The sequence below is a fragment of the Ylistrum balloti genome, unplaced genomic scaffold (assembly GCF_031769215.1).
Source record: "Ylistrum balloti isolate Yb309-2 unplaced genomic scaffold, AGI_CSIRO_Ybal_v1 Utg369920, whole genome shotgun sequence".
Taxonomy (NCBI): domain Eukaryota; kingdom Metazoa; phylum Mollusca; class Bivalvia; order Pectinida; family Pectinidae; genus Ylistrum; species Ylistrum balloti.
Genome location: NW_026782038.1, coordinates 631150 through 650360, shown reverse-complemented (window position 1 = coordinate 650360; position 19211 = coordinate 631150). Strand labels below are relative to the sequence as shown.

The 19211-nt window shown below is 34.9% G+C and overlaps 1 protein-coding gene across 1 annotated transcript in view; it reads left to right on the top strand.

Annotated features, from left to right (window-relative positions):
• The window catches only part of LOC132546889 (glutamine-rich protein 2-like), a 47044-nt gene that overhangs the window by 5591 nt on the left and 22242 nt on the right, over positions 1-19211 (top strand). Inside the window, exons 2-8 of the mRNA XM_060210616.1 lie at positions 5290-5373; positions 7643-7693; positions 9770-9934; positions 12903-12914; positions 17049-17195; positions 17480-17525; positions 17767-17843. Coding sequence (XP_060066599.1) covers positions 5290-5373; positions 7643-7693; positions 9770-9934; positions 12903-12914; positions 17049-17195; positions 17480-17525; positions 17767-17843 — 582 coding nt within the window. The remainder of the gene's footprint in view (positions 1-5289; positions 5374-7642; positions 7694-9769; positions 9935-12902; positions 12915-17048; positions 17196-17479; positions 17526-17766; positions 17844-19211) is intronic.

The following is a 19211-nucleotide window of genomic DNA, read 5'->3' as shown; positions in this document are numbered from 1 at the left end:
AAATCTGTCAGATAGTCAAAATATGAGATCTGATTAAGTAGCATAGTTGTGTCTATGTGTGTACAATTTTAACTTGGGGTAAAAGACTGAGGTAATCAGTGGTTGGGGTTGTATAGTCCTTGTGAGGGAGAATCCAGAGTGTTTGTAACAGTCATTTCATGCCTGGCTTCTCCAGTCTTGGTAAAGCTAGATTAGCTCTAATCCTGTCTGTAGAAAACAGTGAGGAATGCAGGTCACATGTCACTGCTGTATTTATGACCGGTCAATGTATATTAGTTATGTTAGTACCGTAGTACACAGAACAGGTGTACCTAATCGTTAGTACTGAAATTACATGATACAGGTGTACATAATCAGTATTACAATGGCAACCATGAGTGTTGGTATCAGAGAAGTCAGCGAAAACAGCATTGCTCAGTGGACAGACATAACATCATTGTCCTCATGCACAAAGTCAAGGGTATAGCACAATGTGATATCAATGAAACAATAGAGGATACCATGGGGACAGTATTTTATGTTACTAGTATGTCCTGTACATCTGTACATACCAGGGTATATATTTAACAACATTTTACTTTGAAAGTTTTATTTGTCAGCTTTGAATGAGACATTTTTCTTTCTAAAAGTTTCAGAAATAATCTGCAATATGTGTCTGTATTAGAAAACACATTAATGAATGACATCGTCCATGCTCTGTCTAAATGTAATTGTCTAGTAAGACTGCCAAATCTGACAATTGCAATAAACTCATGCATGTATAATTGTTCAGTAGAATTTCAAACAATTGATTTTCCATTGACTTTGAGTCAGAATTTGTATTTTGGGTGCCTCCTTTCGACTGAGGACATTCCTAGTGTCACAGATAAACAGTACAGTACAATAGAGTAGGACATTCCTAGTGTCACAGATAAACAGTACAGTACAATAGAGTAGGACATTCCTAGTGTCACAGATAAACAGTACAGTAAAATAGAGGAGGACATTCCTAGTGTCACAGATAAACAGTACAGTACAATAGAGTAGGACATTCCTAGTGTCACAGATAAACAGTACAGTAAAATAGAGGAGGACATTCCTAGTGTCACAGATAAACAGTACAGTACAATAGAGTAGGACATTCCTAGTGTCACAGATAAACAGTACGGTACAATAGAGGAGGACATTCCTAGTGCCACAGATAAATAGTACGGTACAATAGAGGAGGACATACCTAGTGTCACAGATAAACAGTAAGGTACAATAGAGAAGGATATTCCTAGTGTCACAGATAAACAGTGCGATACAATTGAGTCGGACATTCCTAGTGTCACAGATAAACAGTGCGATACAATTGAGTCGGACATTCCTAGTTTGACAGATAAATAGTGCGATACAATTGAGTCGGACATTCCTACTTTGGCAGATAAACAGTACGGTACAATAGAGTAGGACATTCCTAGTGTCACAGATAAACAGTACGGTACAATTGAGTAGGACATTCCTAGTGTCGCAGATAAACAGTATGGTACAATACAGTAGGACATTCCTAGTGTCGCAGATAAACAGTACGGTACAATAGAGTAGGACATTCCTAGTTTTGCAGATGAACAATACAGTACAATTGAGTAGGACATTCCTAGTGTCGTAGATAAACAGTATGATACAATAGAGTAGGACATTCCTAGTGTCACAGATAAACAGTATGGTATAATAAAGGAGGACATTGCTATTATTAAGTATAAACAGTATGGTACACTAGAGTAGGACATTCCTAGTGTCGGGGATAAACAGTAAGGTACAATACAGCAGGACATTCCTAGTGTCGGGGATAAACAGAACTGTACAATACAATAGGACATTCCTAGTGTCGGGGATAAACAGAATGGTACAATACAGTAGGACATTCCTAGTGTCACAGATAAACAGTACGGTACAATAGAGTAGGACATTCCTACTGTTGCAGATAAACAGTAAGGTACAATACAGTAGGACATTCCTAGTGTCACAGATAAACAGTATGGTACTGTAGAGTAGGACATTGCTAGCATCAAGGATAAACAGAACTGTACAATAGTGTAGGACATTCCTAGTGTCACAGATAAACAGTATGGTACAATACAGTAGGACATTCCTAGTGTCGGGGATAAACAGAACTGTACAATACAGTAGGACATTCCTAGTGTCGGGGATAAACAGAATGGTACAATACAGTAGGACATTCCTAGTGTCACAGATAAACAGTACGGTACAATAGAGTAGGACATTCCTACTGTCGCAGATAAACAATAAGGTACAATACAGCAGGACATTCCTAGTGTCGGGGATAAACAGAACTGTACAATACAATAGGACATTCCTAGTGTCGGGGATAAACAGAATGGTACAATACAGTAGGACATTCCTAGTGTCACAGATAAACAGTACGGTACAATAGAGTAGGACATTGCTAGTGTCAAGGCCATTAGACTCTATCAAGTGTTACAACTTACTAGATAACTTAAGGTTGATGTATTCATTGTTATGTAATACATGTCTCTGGTTTTTGCTTCAAAACTGATCAATATAAGAAGGTAAAGTTTCCTATCACCACCTTAAGTAGACATCATACTGAGCCAGACAGCCTTAGTGAAACCCTCAGACATAAAGATGTCAGTATAACAGCTGGAATTTGTTTACTTAGATTCAGCTATATATCTGAAACTAAGCAGTGTTAGCTTGATGTTTGTTTAGCCAAATGTTTGACATACTAGTACCTACAAATAAACACATATTTAGGGCTTTTCACCAACTGGTGAAAAGACCTATTGTTTTTGTTATGTTTCTTATTATTATTATTATTATTATTCCAATTTTGTGGGTTCGTAATCTTTTAAACTGTAAAAGCTAGACATACTGTCTATTCACCTATTTGTAGATACGTATATGAAGTTGTCGATGCCGATTTTTTAAGTTGGTCAAAAATCCAATATGGCCGCCATGACGTCATAAGTTAAAAACTTAAAAATGGCACTATCTCGAAAACCATTGATTGTACAGAGTTTGTGCAATAATATTATTTGTAGAGAATTTTCATATCTAAGTTTTTGTCAGCCATATTAATGCAAAATGTGTCAAATAAAAAAGCTCGCTGTGGGGTAAAGTTTTCAAAATTTAACAATTTTTTTTCTGTTTTTTCAATTTTGAATTTTCTTGAAATTTTCTTCTTCAGATCGATGCAGAACATCCTTCCGATGAATTTAATGTTTTGTTTTCCGGTAGATTGTCACCAAAGAAGTGAAAAGCCCGCAAAATTGTTAGCAACAATTTCTAGTTTTACTTTCGAGGCTGTGACTTACTGACTGAAGTTTAGGCTAAATGTAATAGTTAAACCCATTTATTATTATATTCTATTTTCCAGATAGAAATATTATGATATATGAATTATAAAATTATAATAACTGGCACATTATAATAATCAAGCAGGCTATTCAGGTCTTGAGAACTGGAAGTTAATATTCAAACCTATAGATGAAACCGAGATGAAAAGCAATATGATATTATTGGACAATTGCATTTTGTTATCATTAAGATCAACATGTAGTATTACCTACATCAATGCTGATTGATGTATATTTAATGGTTGTAAGCATGTTCGTATCTGATGCAAGATAGTTTTAACTTTTATTTTTAGGTTTGTTTTTAAGAATTACAGTAATGCAATATTCAGTTTGGTATACATGTTAAATGAATCTTCACCATTTTATTGATTATCATGATTTGCTGGTTTTGATAAGAAACTTTGTAACCTGGCTTCCAAAAACATCAATATTTTTTACATGTCAAGCAAGGTGTGCTATCTAAGCTGTGTTTTACTGATAAAAACACATAATACTCTTAGACGATTTAATAAATCTTTTAACTAGTTTCGTTGTAAATGCATTTATATGAATTAATATGTCATATATCACAAACAAATCACTACACAGTGTAAAGACAACACTCTTGTGAATATCAGCTGATTTCCGGCACCATGCTCTTGCATTTAGAACACAAGATATCAAACTGGATTTCTGGGAGAGAATATCACATTTTAATATTCATAAAATTTCGACCGGCACTGTTCCAAAGTGATACAAGATGGCTGTTCGAAAAATTTAGTAGCAAGTCTACTCATTTATCAATGTCTTTCTTGTTCTGTTTTGGCCTAATGTCTTATTTATGTAATCAGTACTGACTGTTAATGTTTTGGTTGACATCGACTAGCACAAGTAGAAGACTTGATCTGTATTGTTTACCAACAACTAGGGGTAAAACTTAAATGTAACAGGTGAGACGGAGCAACTTGTGCAATAAATTAGCAGATAATTAGTGTCACAAGGAACATCCCAGGTGTCAAATATAGACACTAACTCTGTAGCTTACAAAATTTAATATGGACAGAAAAATGTCATTATTGGATATCTCATGTTGTACTATATCACAATAAACAATTTTCTTTGCTTAATCTAAATAGATGTAAGGAATATTTGGTACATGATAAAATGATCATAATTAGCGGGATATCATAATATCTGATATTATGATAACTGGGATACCATGTACCTCTTTGATGTTATTAGAATCAACATTATGGATGGACACTTAATCCACTTTGGAGTGCAGTATTTAACAAATGTAGCTTAATCCCAACTTACTCTTAGCAAGCTCTTCAACTCAATTCTTGAAAGTCAACTGACCAGTTTTTATTGTTGTCACAGCAGTTTCTTGTCGTTTTAACTTTGGATGGTAAAATCTTGCCATGTTTTTTATTTTGGAATACATTTACATTGTAGTAAGGAATGATGATTTTTTTCTCTCAAATTCTCTAGACTTTTTATTGAAATGGAATAGGCCCTGAGGTTCTATAACATTGAAATTCTGAGAGTAACACAGGAAGATGATTCAAGGGAATAGCATAGCATTTGATATTATTTCTACATCTTAAGGTATAAGGCCAAATCATCTGATGACAATGAGGAAATAAGTATGCTTTCATTGTTACTATATATGTATGAGTAAACTAATATTTTGAAGGGTTTTTTTTGATGTTTTGGGAGAGGAAAATTATTCCATTGACACATGATTGATTTATTTATCATTATTTCCCTGCTTGATGTCACAGTGATGCCTGTTGACCTTAAAATGTCTTGAAATGTTCTTTAAAGCTTGACAATAATTATATAATGTTCTAGACCATCTACAAATAAAGCATTAGCAAAAATGGAAATACCACAGTACTAGCAAAGGAAAATTGAAGTAATCCTGAAATGTCATTTTTCCCTTTTCCAGTTGATGTCTCTTTTTGATGATTTGATGAAAAGAATGGATGAATTAAAGAAGGCCAATGAGGACATGAAGAACCAGCTTGATGGGGTGAGTGGCTTCATTCTTTACTAATTTATAGTGTTTCATGGTTTACCTTATTGAAAGTTAGTTGTAGACATGTATTTTACCAGCACTGAAACTGTGACCAAGAAACAGCTGCCTGAAACAGCAACTTTGTCGAAACACATTAGGTTAGACGATATTAGTCTGTTTCAGGAATAATTATCTCAGTATGGTTTGTCAATCCAAACAATGTTTTAAACATTATACAAACAGGATCTTTGTAATTTTCTGGGTTTTTTTTTTTTTTTTTTGAGGAGTTTCTGTTAATCTGGAAGAAGAACAAAGTTCTTTTCTTTCACATTTTTGGTGGGGGAGCTTAATTGCATGCAACTCCTGATAGACACAGAAGTGGGAAGGGTGCTTATTTCCAGGGGTGATATGGTAATTTGTCCTAGTCAGAATATCACAGTAGTTCTCTGGACTGTTTCATTGTTGGTTGGCTCGTTAAGTTTGCAATATTATTATGAGACAACAATTATGTTTAATGTAGATAAGTAAGTAACCATTTCAATTTAGTTTTCAAAAATATCACTAGACAATATTTTTCATAATTTCATTTGTTACAAGGCAAAACCTTAGTCTGGTTATAAAGGGCGTGCCTGTAATTGATCATTCTTTTTAAGTTTTTTCATAATATACGACCTATACATAAGTATGCCATTGTATAGTTAATGGTGCTCTCTGCCTTTTGTCAGTATAATTATGTTTAAATGGTGGTGCTGTCAATACATGTCATTCATTTAACTGAAATATTGATATTTAAATGTATTATCATCACAATTACTTTAATGTTACTCGGGAATGATATGTATTATATGTATGTAATGTGTGTAGCCTATAGACCCAACTGAACTAGGTCACTTTTTCTCTTGGCTTACTTAGGCAGGTAAATCAATGTGAACTGATGAAGTGTAATATAATGATAATGGCAGGTCATGACCACAAATATTCATAGCAGATATAGGAGGGATAAAATTAATAGCTTGTATATTTTGGAGTGATGAAAATTAGAGCTGTTGGGAGTGATGAAACTTACAGCAAGTATATATGGGAGGTATGGAATTTATAGCTTTTAAGTATAGGTGTGATGAAACTTATATATGTGAGTAACTGTATGGGAGTGGTGAAACTGATAGCCAGTATGGGAGTGGTGAAACTGACAGCCAGTATGGGAGTGGTGAAACTGACAGCCAGTATCGGAGTGGTGAAACTGATAGCCAGTATAGGAGTGGTGAAACTGACAGCCAGTATGGGAGTGGTGAAACTGACAGCCAGTATGGCAGTGGTGAAACTGACAGCCAGTATGGGAGTGGTGAAACTGACAGCCAGTATGGGAGTGGTAAAACTGACAGCCAGTATGGGAGTGGTGAAACTGACAGCCAGTATGGGAGTGGTGAAACTGACAGCCAGTATGGGAGTGGTGAAACTGACAGCCAGTATGGCAGTGGTGAAACTGACAGCCAGTATGGGAGTGGTGAAACTGACAGCCAGTATCGGAGTGGTGAAACTGACAGCCAGTATAGGAGTGGTGAAACTGACAGCCAGTATGAGAGTGGTGAAACTGACAGCCAGTATGGGAGTGGTAAAACTGACAGCCAGTATGGGAGAGGGGAAACTGACAGCCAGTATCGGAGTGGTGAAACTGACAGCCAGTATGGGAGAGGGGAAACTGACAGCCAGTATGGGAGTGGTGAAACTGACAGCCAGTATGGGAGAGGGGAAACTGACAGCCAGTATGAGAGTGGTGAAACTGACAGCCAGTATGGGAGTGGTAAAACTGACAGCCAGTATCGGAGAGGGGAAACTGACAGCCAGTATCGGAGTGGTGAAACTGACAGCCAGTATGGGAGAGGGGAAACTGACAGCCAGTATGGGAGTGGTAAAACTGACAGCCAGTATGGGAGTGGTGAAACTGACAGCCAGTATGGGAGTGGTAAAACTGACAGCCAGTATGGGAGAGGGGAAACTGACAGCCAGTATCGGAGTGGTGAAACTGACAGCCAGTATGGGAGAGGGGAAACTGACAGCCAGTATCGGAGTGGTGAAACTGACAGCCAGTATGGGAGAGGGGAAACTGACAGCCAGTATGGGAGAGGGGAAACTTATTACTCAGATCAGAGTGATGAGACTTATAGGATGAACTTATAAGATGAAAAAAATGTTCATAGATTGCATGTTGTCAGAGGTAAAATAGTAATTTTTTGTTTCAATAATGAAACATGTCATTTTTACACTTCTTAAATTTGTTTTACAGCTGAATCTGCAGGACATCCTTTCACGACTGAATGATCTGGAAAATAATGTTGTGAGTAATTGTATAAGTAGGACACCATTGTTTCTAGACATTAGCAAAATAAAACACAGGCAGTAATAAATGTTGAGTATAAGGTCTCAAAACAAAGTCTTTTTCATAACAAAGATAATTAATGTCCTCTGACATCCTGAATAGTTAAAGCTTGTAAATCCTTAGCTGCATTGTTTGAATTAATCTTCTGAGTTTTGTTGATGATGTGCATTAGAGTATATATATGTGTGTTATAGACTCTAGGCAAGGTCCCAAATTACAACATCAAGGTAATTAAACAGTGTAGTAAAGTTACTTGTAATGTGTTAAACAATATTAATGTTTTGTGAGAGTTGTATTGTAAGAGGTCTTGTTATTCACTACTATCATACACACCTGTATCAACTTTATCATACATATCTGTATCAACTTTATCATACACACCTGTATCAACTTTATCATACATATCTGTATCAACTTTATCATATATATCTGTATCAACTTTATCATACACACCTGTATCAACTTTATCATACATATCTGTATCAACTTTATCATACACACCTGTATCAACTTTATCATACATATCTGTATCAACTTTATCATATATATCTGTATCAACTTTATCATACACACCCGTATCAACTTTATCATACACATCTGTATCAACTTTATCATACACACCTGTATCAACTTTATCATACATATCTGTATCAACTTTATCATACACACCTGTATCAACTTTATCATACATATCTGTATCAACTTTATCATACACACCTGTATTAAATTTATCATACACACCTGTATCAATTTTATCATATACACAAGTATCAACTTTTTCATATATATCTAAATCAACTTTATCACACACACCTGTATCAACTTAATCATACACACCTGTACCAACTTAATCATACACACCAGTATCAAATTTATCATACATATCTGAATCAACTTTATCATACACACCTGTATCAACTTTATCATACACACCTGTATCAACTTATCATACACACCCATATCAACTTTACCTAACACACCTTTTTCAACTTTATTATACACACCAGTATCAATTTTTTTACAATGAAATTTTCCATAAGCATGTCGTTGAATAAATGATCATTCTTCATTGATCGATTGTCTATGCACAGCACAATATATATGAATCGGTAAAGGTGTCTGTACACGCTATCAATCAATTCTACAATCTACAGTATACTTGCTATTCATTTCTACCTTTTTCAACAAACAATGTCTGTATGTTATACTTGTATCGCTTTCCAATACATATTGTAACACTGCATACACCAGCTTTGTATAACCATACAATGATTGTATGCATGTATTATTTATCAAGTTTGTTTCTACCATCAAATGATTGGAAGAAATTCTAACACATGATTCTCACCATTTATAAGATCTCTCCCTCATGTTTAAACAGGTCAACTTCATTTGCAGGCTTGTTGTCATATTTGCTGTCAGATATCCTGTGTGTTATTTACAAAATATAAAATCAAGCGACTTGTTGTCTCCAATATAATCAAATTCCTGTATATTACTTCATATCATAGACAATTCATTATGTTGTGTAATTTTAGATTGTTGAAAGTCATGAAACATAGTGTTTCCTCTTTGAAATACATTATCATCAAAAACTTGAAAAATTAGCTTTGTGTTTAATTTTTCAACCAACTTTAATCACATAATATATATTTTACAAGCTAATTATAATCTATTCTAGCTGCTATTTGGTTGGAGTGATTCTTAATGATGATTTGACTATTTTAGCTATTCAATTAATAATTTTGTAAAACTACTTCAACAGCACTGTTAAATAAATTTGTATCAATTAGCCCAACTGTCAAAAGGCATTGTCTAAATGCTATTTTGACTAATTGATGATCTATGATTGGCTGACATGATGACATTGTAGCTGGATGCTATCATGTACTTATTGCTAGTGTACCAATAACAAATAAACTTGATCATCAATAATGCAATTTCTATCACAAGACAAAGTAATCACCATCAAGCTGCCAAGGTGATATCCATTATAAAACTCAGTATATGGTTATTGTTTTCTTGATGTCACAGAAAGACCTAAATGAGAAGTTTGGCACACTTCCCACTACAGAAGAGCTCTCATTGTTTGTCACATGGCCTGGACTCGAGGATGCTCTCAATGGTGTGAAGCGTGACTGGGAAAGTCTTCAGCCTCAGGAACGTGTTGTCATAGAGATGTCTAGTCAGACAGAACCAGTAAGTGTCATGGTGAACTACACACATTGTGTGGACTTGGAAACTAATAACAAATCTCACACATAAAAACAGCCAATAAATGTTTAATAAATGTTTACCAATTGTTTGTTTAGGATTGTGGATCTGCGTAGTTATGGCTGACAAACTACTGCAGTGAAGGAATCTCTATCTACTTACAGGGGTTGGGCCCAAAGGTGAAAACATCAGATCACAAGGATCAGCTTACTTAACACATGTGGTTTTTTTATGTTAATTAAACCATATCTGATAATGCTGTCAATTAAAATTCAGTTGAAATGATTTTTATTTAATGGTTTGTTAAAAATGTACATTTCTGTACCAATGATATTTAATTCATAAAGATTGTCTTGAAAGATGTCAGTTTTGTACTTTACTGGAATTTTTTTCTCAGTATGAAAATCAAGCCCTTTCTAAAGGTGGCATAGCAAACATTTATCAAAGTCTGGCATTGCAGATGCCCTCTAGTATTTTTATATATATATATTTAAAGATGTGAATTTCTGTTAGGCAAACTGCTCTCAAACTTGCCTTTAAAGGCTTTTTTAGAGTGGTTTCTGGGTCCTAAGGTCAAAGTTCATTGTTACTCTTACAAATTGGATTGGATGATTACTCTTCAACTAATTCCATTGCTTCATTTTAGGAAGACCTAGCTCTCGATTGTATTTGGTGTTCGTAGGTCAAAGGTCATAGTCACCATTACTTTAAAGTAGAAATGGGAATATACAGCTAAAAATATATATCTGAATGACAATGGTAAATATCTGCTATTATGACATTATGAAGCATAATAGACTAAAAGAAAATCAGAAGTCACTCGGCCACAGGTCATTAAGGTCATAAGGTCAAAGGTCAAGGTGAATTTGAAATGTTTTATTGGAGAGAATTTCTTTTGACACCCTGAAGTAAAGATGGCAAGAATCAAGTGAGTAGTTGTCATACTATAGGTCAAGGTCACCATATTAAAAGGTCAAGGTCAGGTTTTAAAAATAATCATTAACAGTTCCATTTCAATGTAACACTTTTATCATTATTACATTTACCCTTAAAGGTCACACATATATTGGGCCTTTTCTATTATGTCAATGTTCAAGTTGTTATAGTCACTTAGTCAGTATCCAATGCAATGAACAAAAATCCTGTACAGCCATGTGGCAAAGTACCTGAATTCTGTGTGAACCCTTGTACAACTATGTGGTAAAATATGTAGTCCAATCCCTGTAAAATTTTGTGACATAAATACCTATTCATATGCTGTTAAACTGTGACAAATTATTGAGTCTAATTCTTGCAAAACTCATTACTTGAGGAGATATATAATCAAATCCTATTATAGTTGTGTTACAAAACACCTTGTCAAATTGCCGTACATTTGTGTGACAAAATATCTTGACAAATCCCTGTACAACTGTGTGACAAATTACTCGGTTAACTCCTGTACAACTTAATGTGACAAAATATCAAATCAAATGTATATTCATGTGTCCCTGTAAAGTCTAGATTGGCTATAAGTCAACCCTTTGACATGTGTTCATGATTGCCAAGTCTTTCACTTCACATTAACATGTGACATTGGGTAGGCCTGATTAATTTCATCATCACTATAAATATGCAGAGATCAGAGCGATGTTATTGAACCTGTAACCATTAGTGCGATTGATGACCATCAAAGTGTTGTGTCCTTTGTCCAGTCTTAGAATGATGTGTCTAGTCTAACGAGGCTTACATGATCAGTTTCCAATATAATGTTCCATATATGTAAATTTTTCCTCTGAGAACTTCCTATTGATATAGATGGTAATTAAGTAAATGTATTCAGACACCATTCTCTTTAACCATTAAGTGTAGTGTGGATGGAATACCCTCATAGATATATATTGACTGCTGAAAATGTGTCTTTAATGGATTTTAATATTCATATCAAATGAAACTATAGATATAAGTGCTAATGATAGGCAGGCTTGTGTGTATTCCCTAGAGGAATCCTTGGTGAGGATTGTCCATGTCAGGGTCACCTCTGTTGTTGTCATTACGTGAATGGTCCCTTCTGACGGAACTCTATAGTGACCAGTATTATAGCAATACTTTATGACGCAGAGCCCAGCTTGACTCGTGTCATCTAATGTCAGGAACATAATTGCTTTCAATGCCTTATCTTAATAGATCTGACAGTTTATCACATCAGTAAAAATCTCATGAATATAGCACTGTAGTAACAAAATAAAGAAAGTTTGGTGTGGCGTTTCTACAGCAAATCTCATGAATATATTTGAATTTACTGTAACAAGAAAATTTGTGTGGCTATTATGAGTGGAAATTTCAATTTCACCCATTTTAAACTTGAAGTTTATGGTGGCTACGTCACAGCAGTATAAATATACATGGTCAGTGCATATCTTAATAACCTAACACACCTGTCTGATAAGGATTTAGGCCTGACCTGTTAATCATGTTAGTGATAATGTGTCTATTGTTTGACACTGAGAAGTACGGCTGTAGGTACTCATATTAGGTATATTATATTTAGTATCAACATGTTACACCGCTCATACAAATACATTCTCTGAAATATATACCCAACAGCTTAGTGGTAAAGGCTTACCCACCATTCCAAGCTTTATATATAGGTAGTCTGTATTTTTAACACTGGTTTTGATATTCAAGACTTTGAACGAAGAATTATGTTATACAATGACAGTAACAGAAGTTCTCATGTGTATATATGAGAGTACATAGCAGAATGTTGTCATCTGACAATATGTTTGAAAATTACTCTAAAAGTACAGATAAATAAATGCATTTGCTGCAAGAACCACCTTTCAGTCTTTGGTAAATGACTGACTGTTTAATGTAACAAAATTTGGTCTAATATTATAGTACCTGAAGTATTTAATATCAGTTCTTCCATTTGTCCGCTTTGTTATAAAGGATGTTTGCCTTTTCTTTTTAGCGTCGTAAAAAGGTTTGTATGCATGCATGTATAAATTGATGTGCACATGACGTCAAGGCATGCCAGTTAATTGATTGTTGTACAGTACAAATTTTAATCTATAACACAGAAAACAACATTAACTTGTCAGAGTTAAATGTATGTAAAAAAAAAAGAATATAACAAAAAGGCATATCATGTAAGGTGATTATAAATCAATAGGGGAAGGAGGGGGGGGGGTGTGATTATAAATCAATAGGGGAAGGAGGGTGATTATAAATCAATAGGGGAAGGACGGGGGGGGGGGGGGTTGATTATAAATCAATAGGGGAAGGACAGGGGGGTGATTATAAATCAATAGGGGAAGGACGGGGGGGGGGGGGGGGGGGGTGTGATTATAAATCAATAGGGGAAGGAGGGGGGGTGTGTGATTATAAATCAATAGGGGAAGGAGTGGGGGGGGGGTTGATTATAAATCAGGAGGTAGCAGTACGTCATGTGATATTTGATTATAAATCAGGAGGTAGCAGTATGTCATGTGATAGTTGATTATAAATTAGGAGGTAGTAGTACGTCATGTTATAGTTGATTATAAATCAGGAGGTAGCAGTACATCATGTTATAGTTGATTATAAATCAGGAGGTAGCAGTACGTCATGTGATAGTTGATTATAAATCAGGAGGTAGCAGTACATCATGTTATAGTTGATTATAAATCAGGAGGTAGCAGTACGTCATGTGATAGTTGATTATAAATCAGGAGGTAGCAGTACATCATGTGATATTTGATTATAAATCAGGAGGTAGCAGTATGTCATGTGATAGTTGATTATAAATTAGGAGGTAGTAGTACGTCATGTTATAGTTGATTATAAATCAGGAGGTAGCAGTACATCATGTTATAGTTGATTATAAATCAGGAGGTAGCAGTACGTCATGTGATAGTTGATTATAAATCAGGAGGTAGCAGTACATCATGTTATAGTTGATTATAAATCAGGAGGTAGCAGTACGTCATGTGATAGTTGATTATAAATCAGGAGGTAGCAGTACATCATGTTATAGTTGATTATAAATCAGGAGGTAGCAGTACGTCATGTGATAGTTGATTATAAATCAGGAGGTAGCAGTACATCATGTTATAGTTGATTGGAAATGGGGAGGTAGCAGTATGTCATGTTATAGTTGATTGTAAATCAGGAGGTAGCAGTATGTCATGTTATAGTTGATTATAAATCAGGAGGTAGCAGTACGTCATGTTATAGTTGATATAAATAAAGGGGTAGAAATAAGTCATGTATTGGTTGATTGTTTATCGAGGGTAGCAATAAGTCGTTTAGGACGATTGTTAATGAAGGGTAGCAATAAGTCATGTTACAGTTAAGGTCGATTTTTACACACAACTTAATTACTACCAATTTTTTTTTTACCAGGTGTGTGAATTCAATGAACTTTGAACATTTTGATTCTTTTCTTTTTTGAGGAAAAGAAAAATGCACTGTGTAATGTATTGTTCTTATTGTCATTTTCAAGATAAAAATGTGTTGTTTTACAAGCCTCTTAACTTTTTAATGCACCTTTTGTAAGAGTTTTAAAGTTGATTAGTTTACAGTTTTTTCTTTGTTGAATTATTGAAATACGTTTTTAAATTATGAACTTCAGTCACTGTTCATTTGAAAACCATTATCTTAGTGCTTATTTTGTTCTGATGATGGTGACCATATCACTTTGAAAGTGTTGAAAGTGACATATTTTTTGTTTACATTATACATAAGACTTACACCAAAGAAATATTTGTTACATAATACCCTTGTTTTGATAGAGACTTTGATTTGTGTGTTCTTCATGAAAATGTCTGTGTGTCTCCAGACTACCAACAGTTCTACTCATGTATTATTAACCAATAGAGAACATTGACTCTGTGTTTGTGTCTTCATTGAATAGCATTAACTATGATTTTCCTCTTCCTAACCTTCAGATGTATAGACCAGCTATTGTAATACACTAGGGTTACAAATCAGTGTTTCTTCATTGAACTTGCAACAGTGTGCAGGCAATGACGTCCTAATGGCAGGGACTGTAGGAAGTATATACTTGTCTAGGTAAACTTAATGATTTTAGCTAGGTTACATGTTGACTTAATTATACCCCAAGGACAAGTGTTAGGAAACATGATCTTCTGATCAATATGATACCAGTAATTATTTCCTGATTTCTTAAAGCAGAAAGAAACTGAACGCCTGAAAAACGATTGATTAAGAACGACGGTGTATAACTCTAACTTAAGGCTTTGCATAGCTCTGCTTACAGATCAACTGCAGAAACATACTATATTTTGACACATCAAGAATGTGTTACAAATCATCTTACCCTGATTATGTCACTTTAACCTTTTGTTATATAATGCCCACTCATCAAGTAGCATGATCTATATTTTGCAGCATCTTTCTCGTTAACTACTTATAAATTTTCAATTGAAATTCTTCAATAGGAGCATGGTTAATAATGTGAATCAAGCCTGTATGTAACACTTGTGGTCCTTTGGGACCACATGGCATGTTCTTATTCTGTCTCCTGCACTTTTCTGTCCTGTATTAGAGATACACATTCTATAGCAGTGTCATCACCGCCTAGAGGGTATAGTGGTCAGTCAATATTACAGCAGGAATCACCAGCTGCTTAGTAATATCAGGGATTACAGAGATGGTCAATATTTACTGATAGATAGGTGCCTGTGATAATGATGTTACACAGTACAACTATTCAACAGTTTAGCCATTAACCTGGAGATCTTAGAATCAAGTGATTATTTAGAAATATATTTGATCAATTAATTTACTGTATACATTTTGTATTTTGTTTATGTTGACTTCAATTTGTGATTGATTGCCACTATAAGAGTATATTCTTGTACGAAATTTAAGGCCTGTAACACCTTAATTACCCCTCATTTTGCTTTCATTTAAACTAGGTTTATTGGCTTTATTTTGACCTGTATTTGTGACAGTATGGAGCCATAAAGTATGGGTTTATATTTACCTGTATTTGTGACAGTATGGAGCCATAAAGTATGGGTTTATATATACCTGTATTTGTGACAGTATGGAGCCATAAAGTATGGGTTTATATTTACCTGTATTTGTGACAGTATGGAGCCATAAAGTATGGGTTTATATATACCTGTATTTGTGACAGAATGGAGCCATAAAGTATGGGTTTATATTTACCTGTATTTGTGACAGTATGGAGCCATAAAGTATGGGTTTATATATACCTGTATTTGTGACAGTATGGAGCCATAAAGTATGGGTTTATATTTACCTGTATTTGTGACAGTATGGAGCCATAAAGTATGGGTTTATATTTACCTGTATTTGTGACAGTATGGAGCCATAAAGTATGGGTTTATATTTACCTGTATTTGTGACAGTATGGAGCCATAAAGTATGGGTTTATATTTACCTGTATTTGTGACAGTATGGAGCCATAAAGTATGGGTTTATATTTACCTGTATTTGTGACAGTATGGAGCCATAAAGTATGGGTTTATATTTACCTGTATTTGTGACAGAATGGAGCCATAAAGTATGGGTTTATATTTACCTGTATTTTTGACAGTATGGAGCCATAAAGTATGGGTTTATATTTACCTGTATTTTTGACAGTATGGAGCCATAAAGTATGGGTTTATATTTACCTGTATTTTTGACAGTATGGAGCCATAAAGTATGGGTTTATATTTACCTGTATTTTTGACAGTATGGAGCCATAAAGTATGGGTTTATATTTACCTGTATTTGTGACAGTATGGAGCCATAAAGTATGGGTTTATATTTACCTGTATTTGTGACAGTATGGAGCCATAAAGTATGGGTTTATATTTACCTGTATTTGTGACAGTATGGAGCCATAAAGTATGGGTTTATCTTTACCTGTATTTGTGACAGTATGGAGCCATAAAGTATGGGTTTATATTTATCTGAATGTGTGACAGTATGGAGCCATAAAGTATGGGTTTATATTTATCTGAATGTGTGACAGTATGGAGTTGCAAGGTATTGATTTATCTTTACCTGTATTTGTGACAGTGTAGGGGACTGCTTTATTTTGGCCAATATTTGTGCCAAAATGGTTTGACTGATGTCATAATGTCCGTTATCTTCTCAGGTTTCCAGACCTACGTCCTCACGTCCCAGTACCCGTATGAGTTCGTCAAGTGCCGGTCCATCAGACCAGCTATTGGAGGTTCTTGAAACTCTTGGAAAACTTAATGAGTCCCACAATTCCTTGGAGAAGAGAGTTGAGGTCCTTGAGGTAAAAACTTAAACCATTTGTAGTTATGTAATTTATCTGTAGTTATATAATTTAATTTATCTGTAGTTATGTAATTTATCTGAACTGTTGATGTACAGTAGGTTATGAAGTTTCAGAAATATTACTATCTCCTTAAAAAACAGGTTTAATGTTGCTAGTGTATCATTATTAAATTGTCTCTGAGAACCATTTTATTTTCTCTGGCCAAGATCAAGATAAATTATCCTCTCAAAGGTATCTATCGTAGTTTTGATAACATCATGGAACTGGTTTTTGTTTGACAGGAGGAAATTAAGAACAAGATGGACAAGACAGATCTTGACAATCTCAGTGAGTAGAAATTTATGCCATATTGTATGCAGGAATGTGTTTATATTTTACATTTACATAGTTTTGTTCTATGTAATTTTTTCCTGCGTAAGAACTCATGATACACCACATAACTGATTTCTTTATGATATTACAGAATTCTGTAATGAATGATTAAGACATTATTGACATTGTCTGCCCCCTCTGCTGTCTTGGTTTTTGACTTGGATAGTAATACGAACCTTTGGAATGTGTATTTCAGATCTGTCCTCAGACTTGCTGGAGCAACTTGCCAAGATGAAGGCTGATCTGGAAGCCTTACAACAGGCTAGAGATAAGGTAAGCCACCACACCTCAGCTCCAATCACTGTGTGGAGCCTGCCTCTTAACACTGTCATGTAACATTGTATAGTCTAACTCATATTGGCTACTGCTTTAACATTTAAAATGACCTTGCATTTACCATGTAAAAAGCTAGTTCTAATAATTACATGGTTTGTTAAATACTCCTAGACTTAATGTGTTATTTTCCTGATGAATCATATCTAACAATTCATTAATGTGTGAACTTCATGTAACTATGTTATGCACCAGTGAATACTTAACCAGAAATGTACTGCACACCAGCATGTTTTATTTAATGTACTGACACAATCTAAATGTTTTGATCAGGAGCCGCTCCAGGACTCATTTCAGTACTGTTTGTGTATGATATGTAACCATGGCTATCTTACTTAGTCCTGTCCAGGCAAATTAGGTAGTGAAAAAGTCCATCTGTTCTGCAATTCTGAAATCATTCACTTTTCCAAGAGGATGTAGTAGTCTGGAGCAAACCCTTTAACAACACTAGAGAGTTGTAGGGGGTAATTCAGAAACATCTTCAGTAAGCTTGTTAGGAAGAAAATTGTCATTTTATCTTGAAACAAATATATAGAAGATTTTAGCACAAGTCTTTTACCATAACTTAAGTTCTAAGAAAAGCAATTTCTTCAGAATGGCTTTGAAGGATTTTAGACAAGTATGTAAGTTTACGGCAAGAGTCTTCAGACAAGTTTCACTAGTTCTTTATATCTCAGTGGAAAATTGTTGTCAAAGCCTGAAAGTTTACATCAGTGATGTTGAGAGCTTGATTTTAGGTGTATTGGGAGGATTGTTTTAGGAGGGCTGTATTTATTGTTTGAGGAGGGCTGTATTTATTGTTTTGGGAGGGCTGTATTTATTGTTTTAGGAGGGCTGTATTTCTTGTTTTAGGAGGGCTGTATTTATTGTTTTGGGAGGGCTGTATTTATTGTTTTAGGAGGGCTGTATTTCTTGTTTTAGGAGGGCTGTATTTATTGTTTTAGGAGGGCTGTATTTATTGTTTTAGGAGGGCTGTATTTATTGTTTTGGGAGGGCTGTATTTATTGTTTTAGGAGGGCTGTATTTATTGTTTTGGGAGGGCTGTATTTATTGTTTTGGGAGGGCTGTATTTATTGTTTTGGGAGGGCTTTATTATATTGTCTTGGGAGGGCTGTATTTATTGTTTTGGGAAGGCTATATTTATTGTTTTAGGAGGGCTGTATTTATTGTTTTGGGAGGGCTTTATTATATTGTCTTGGGAGGGCTGTATTTCTTGTTTTGGGAGGGCTGTATTTATTGTCTTGGGAGGGCTGTATTTATTGTCTTGGGAGGGCTGTATTTATTGTCTTGGGAGGGCTGTATTTATTG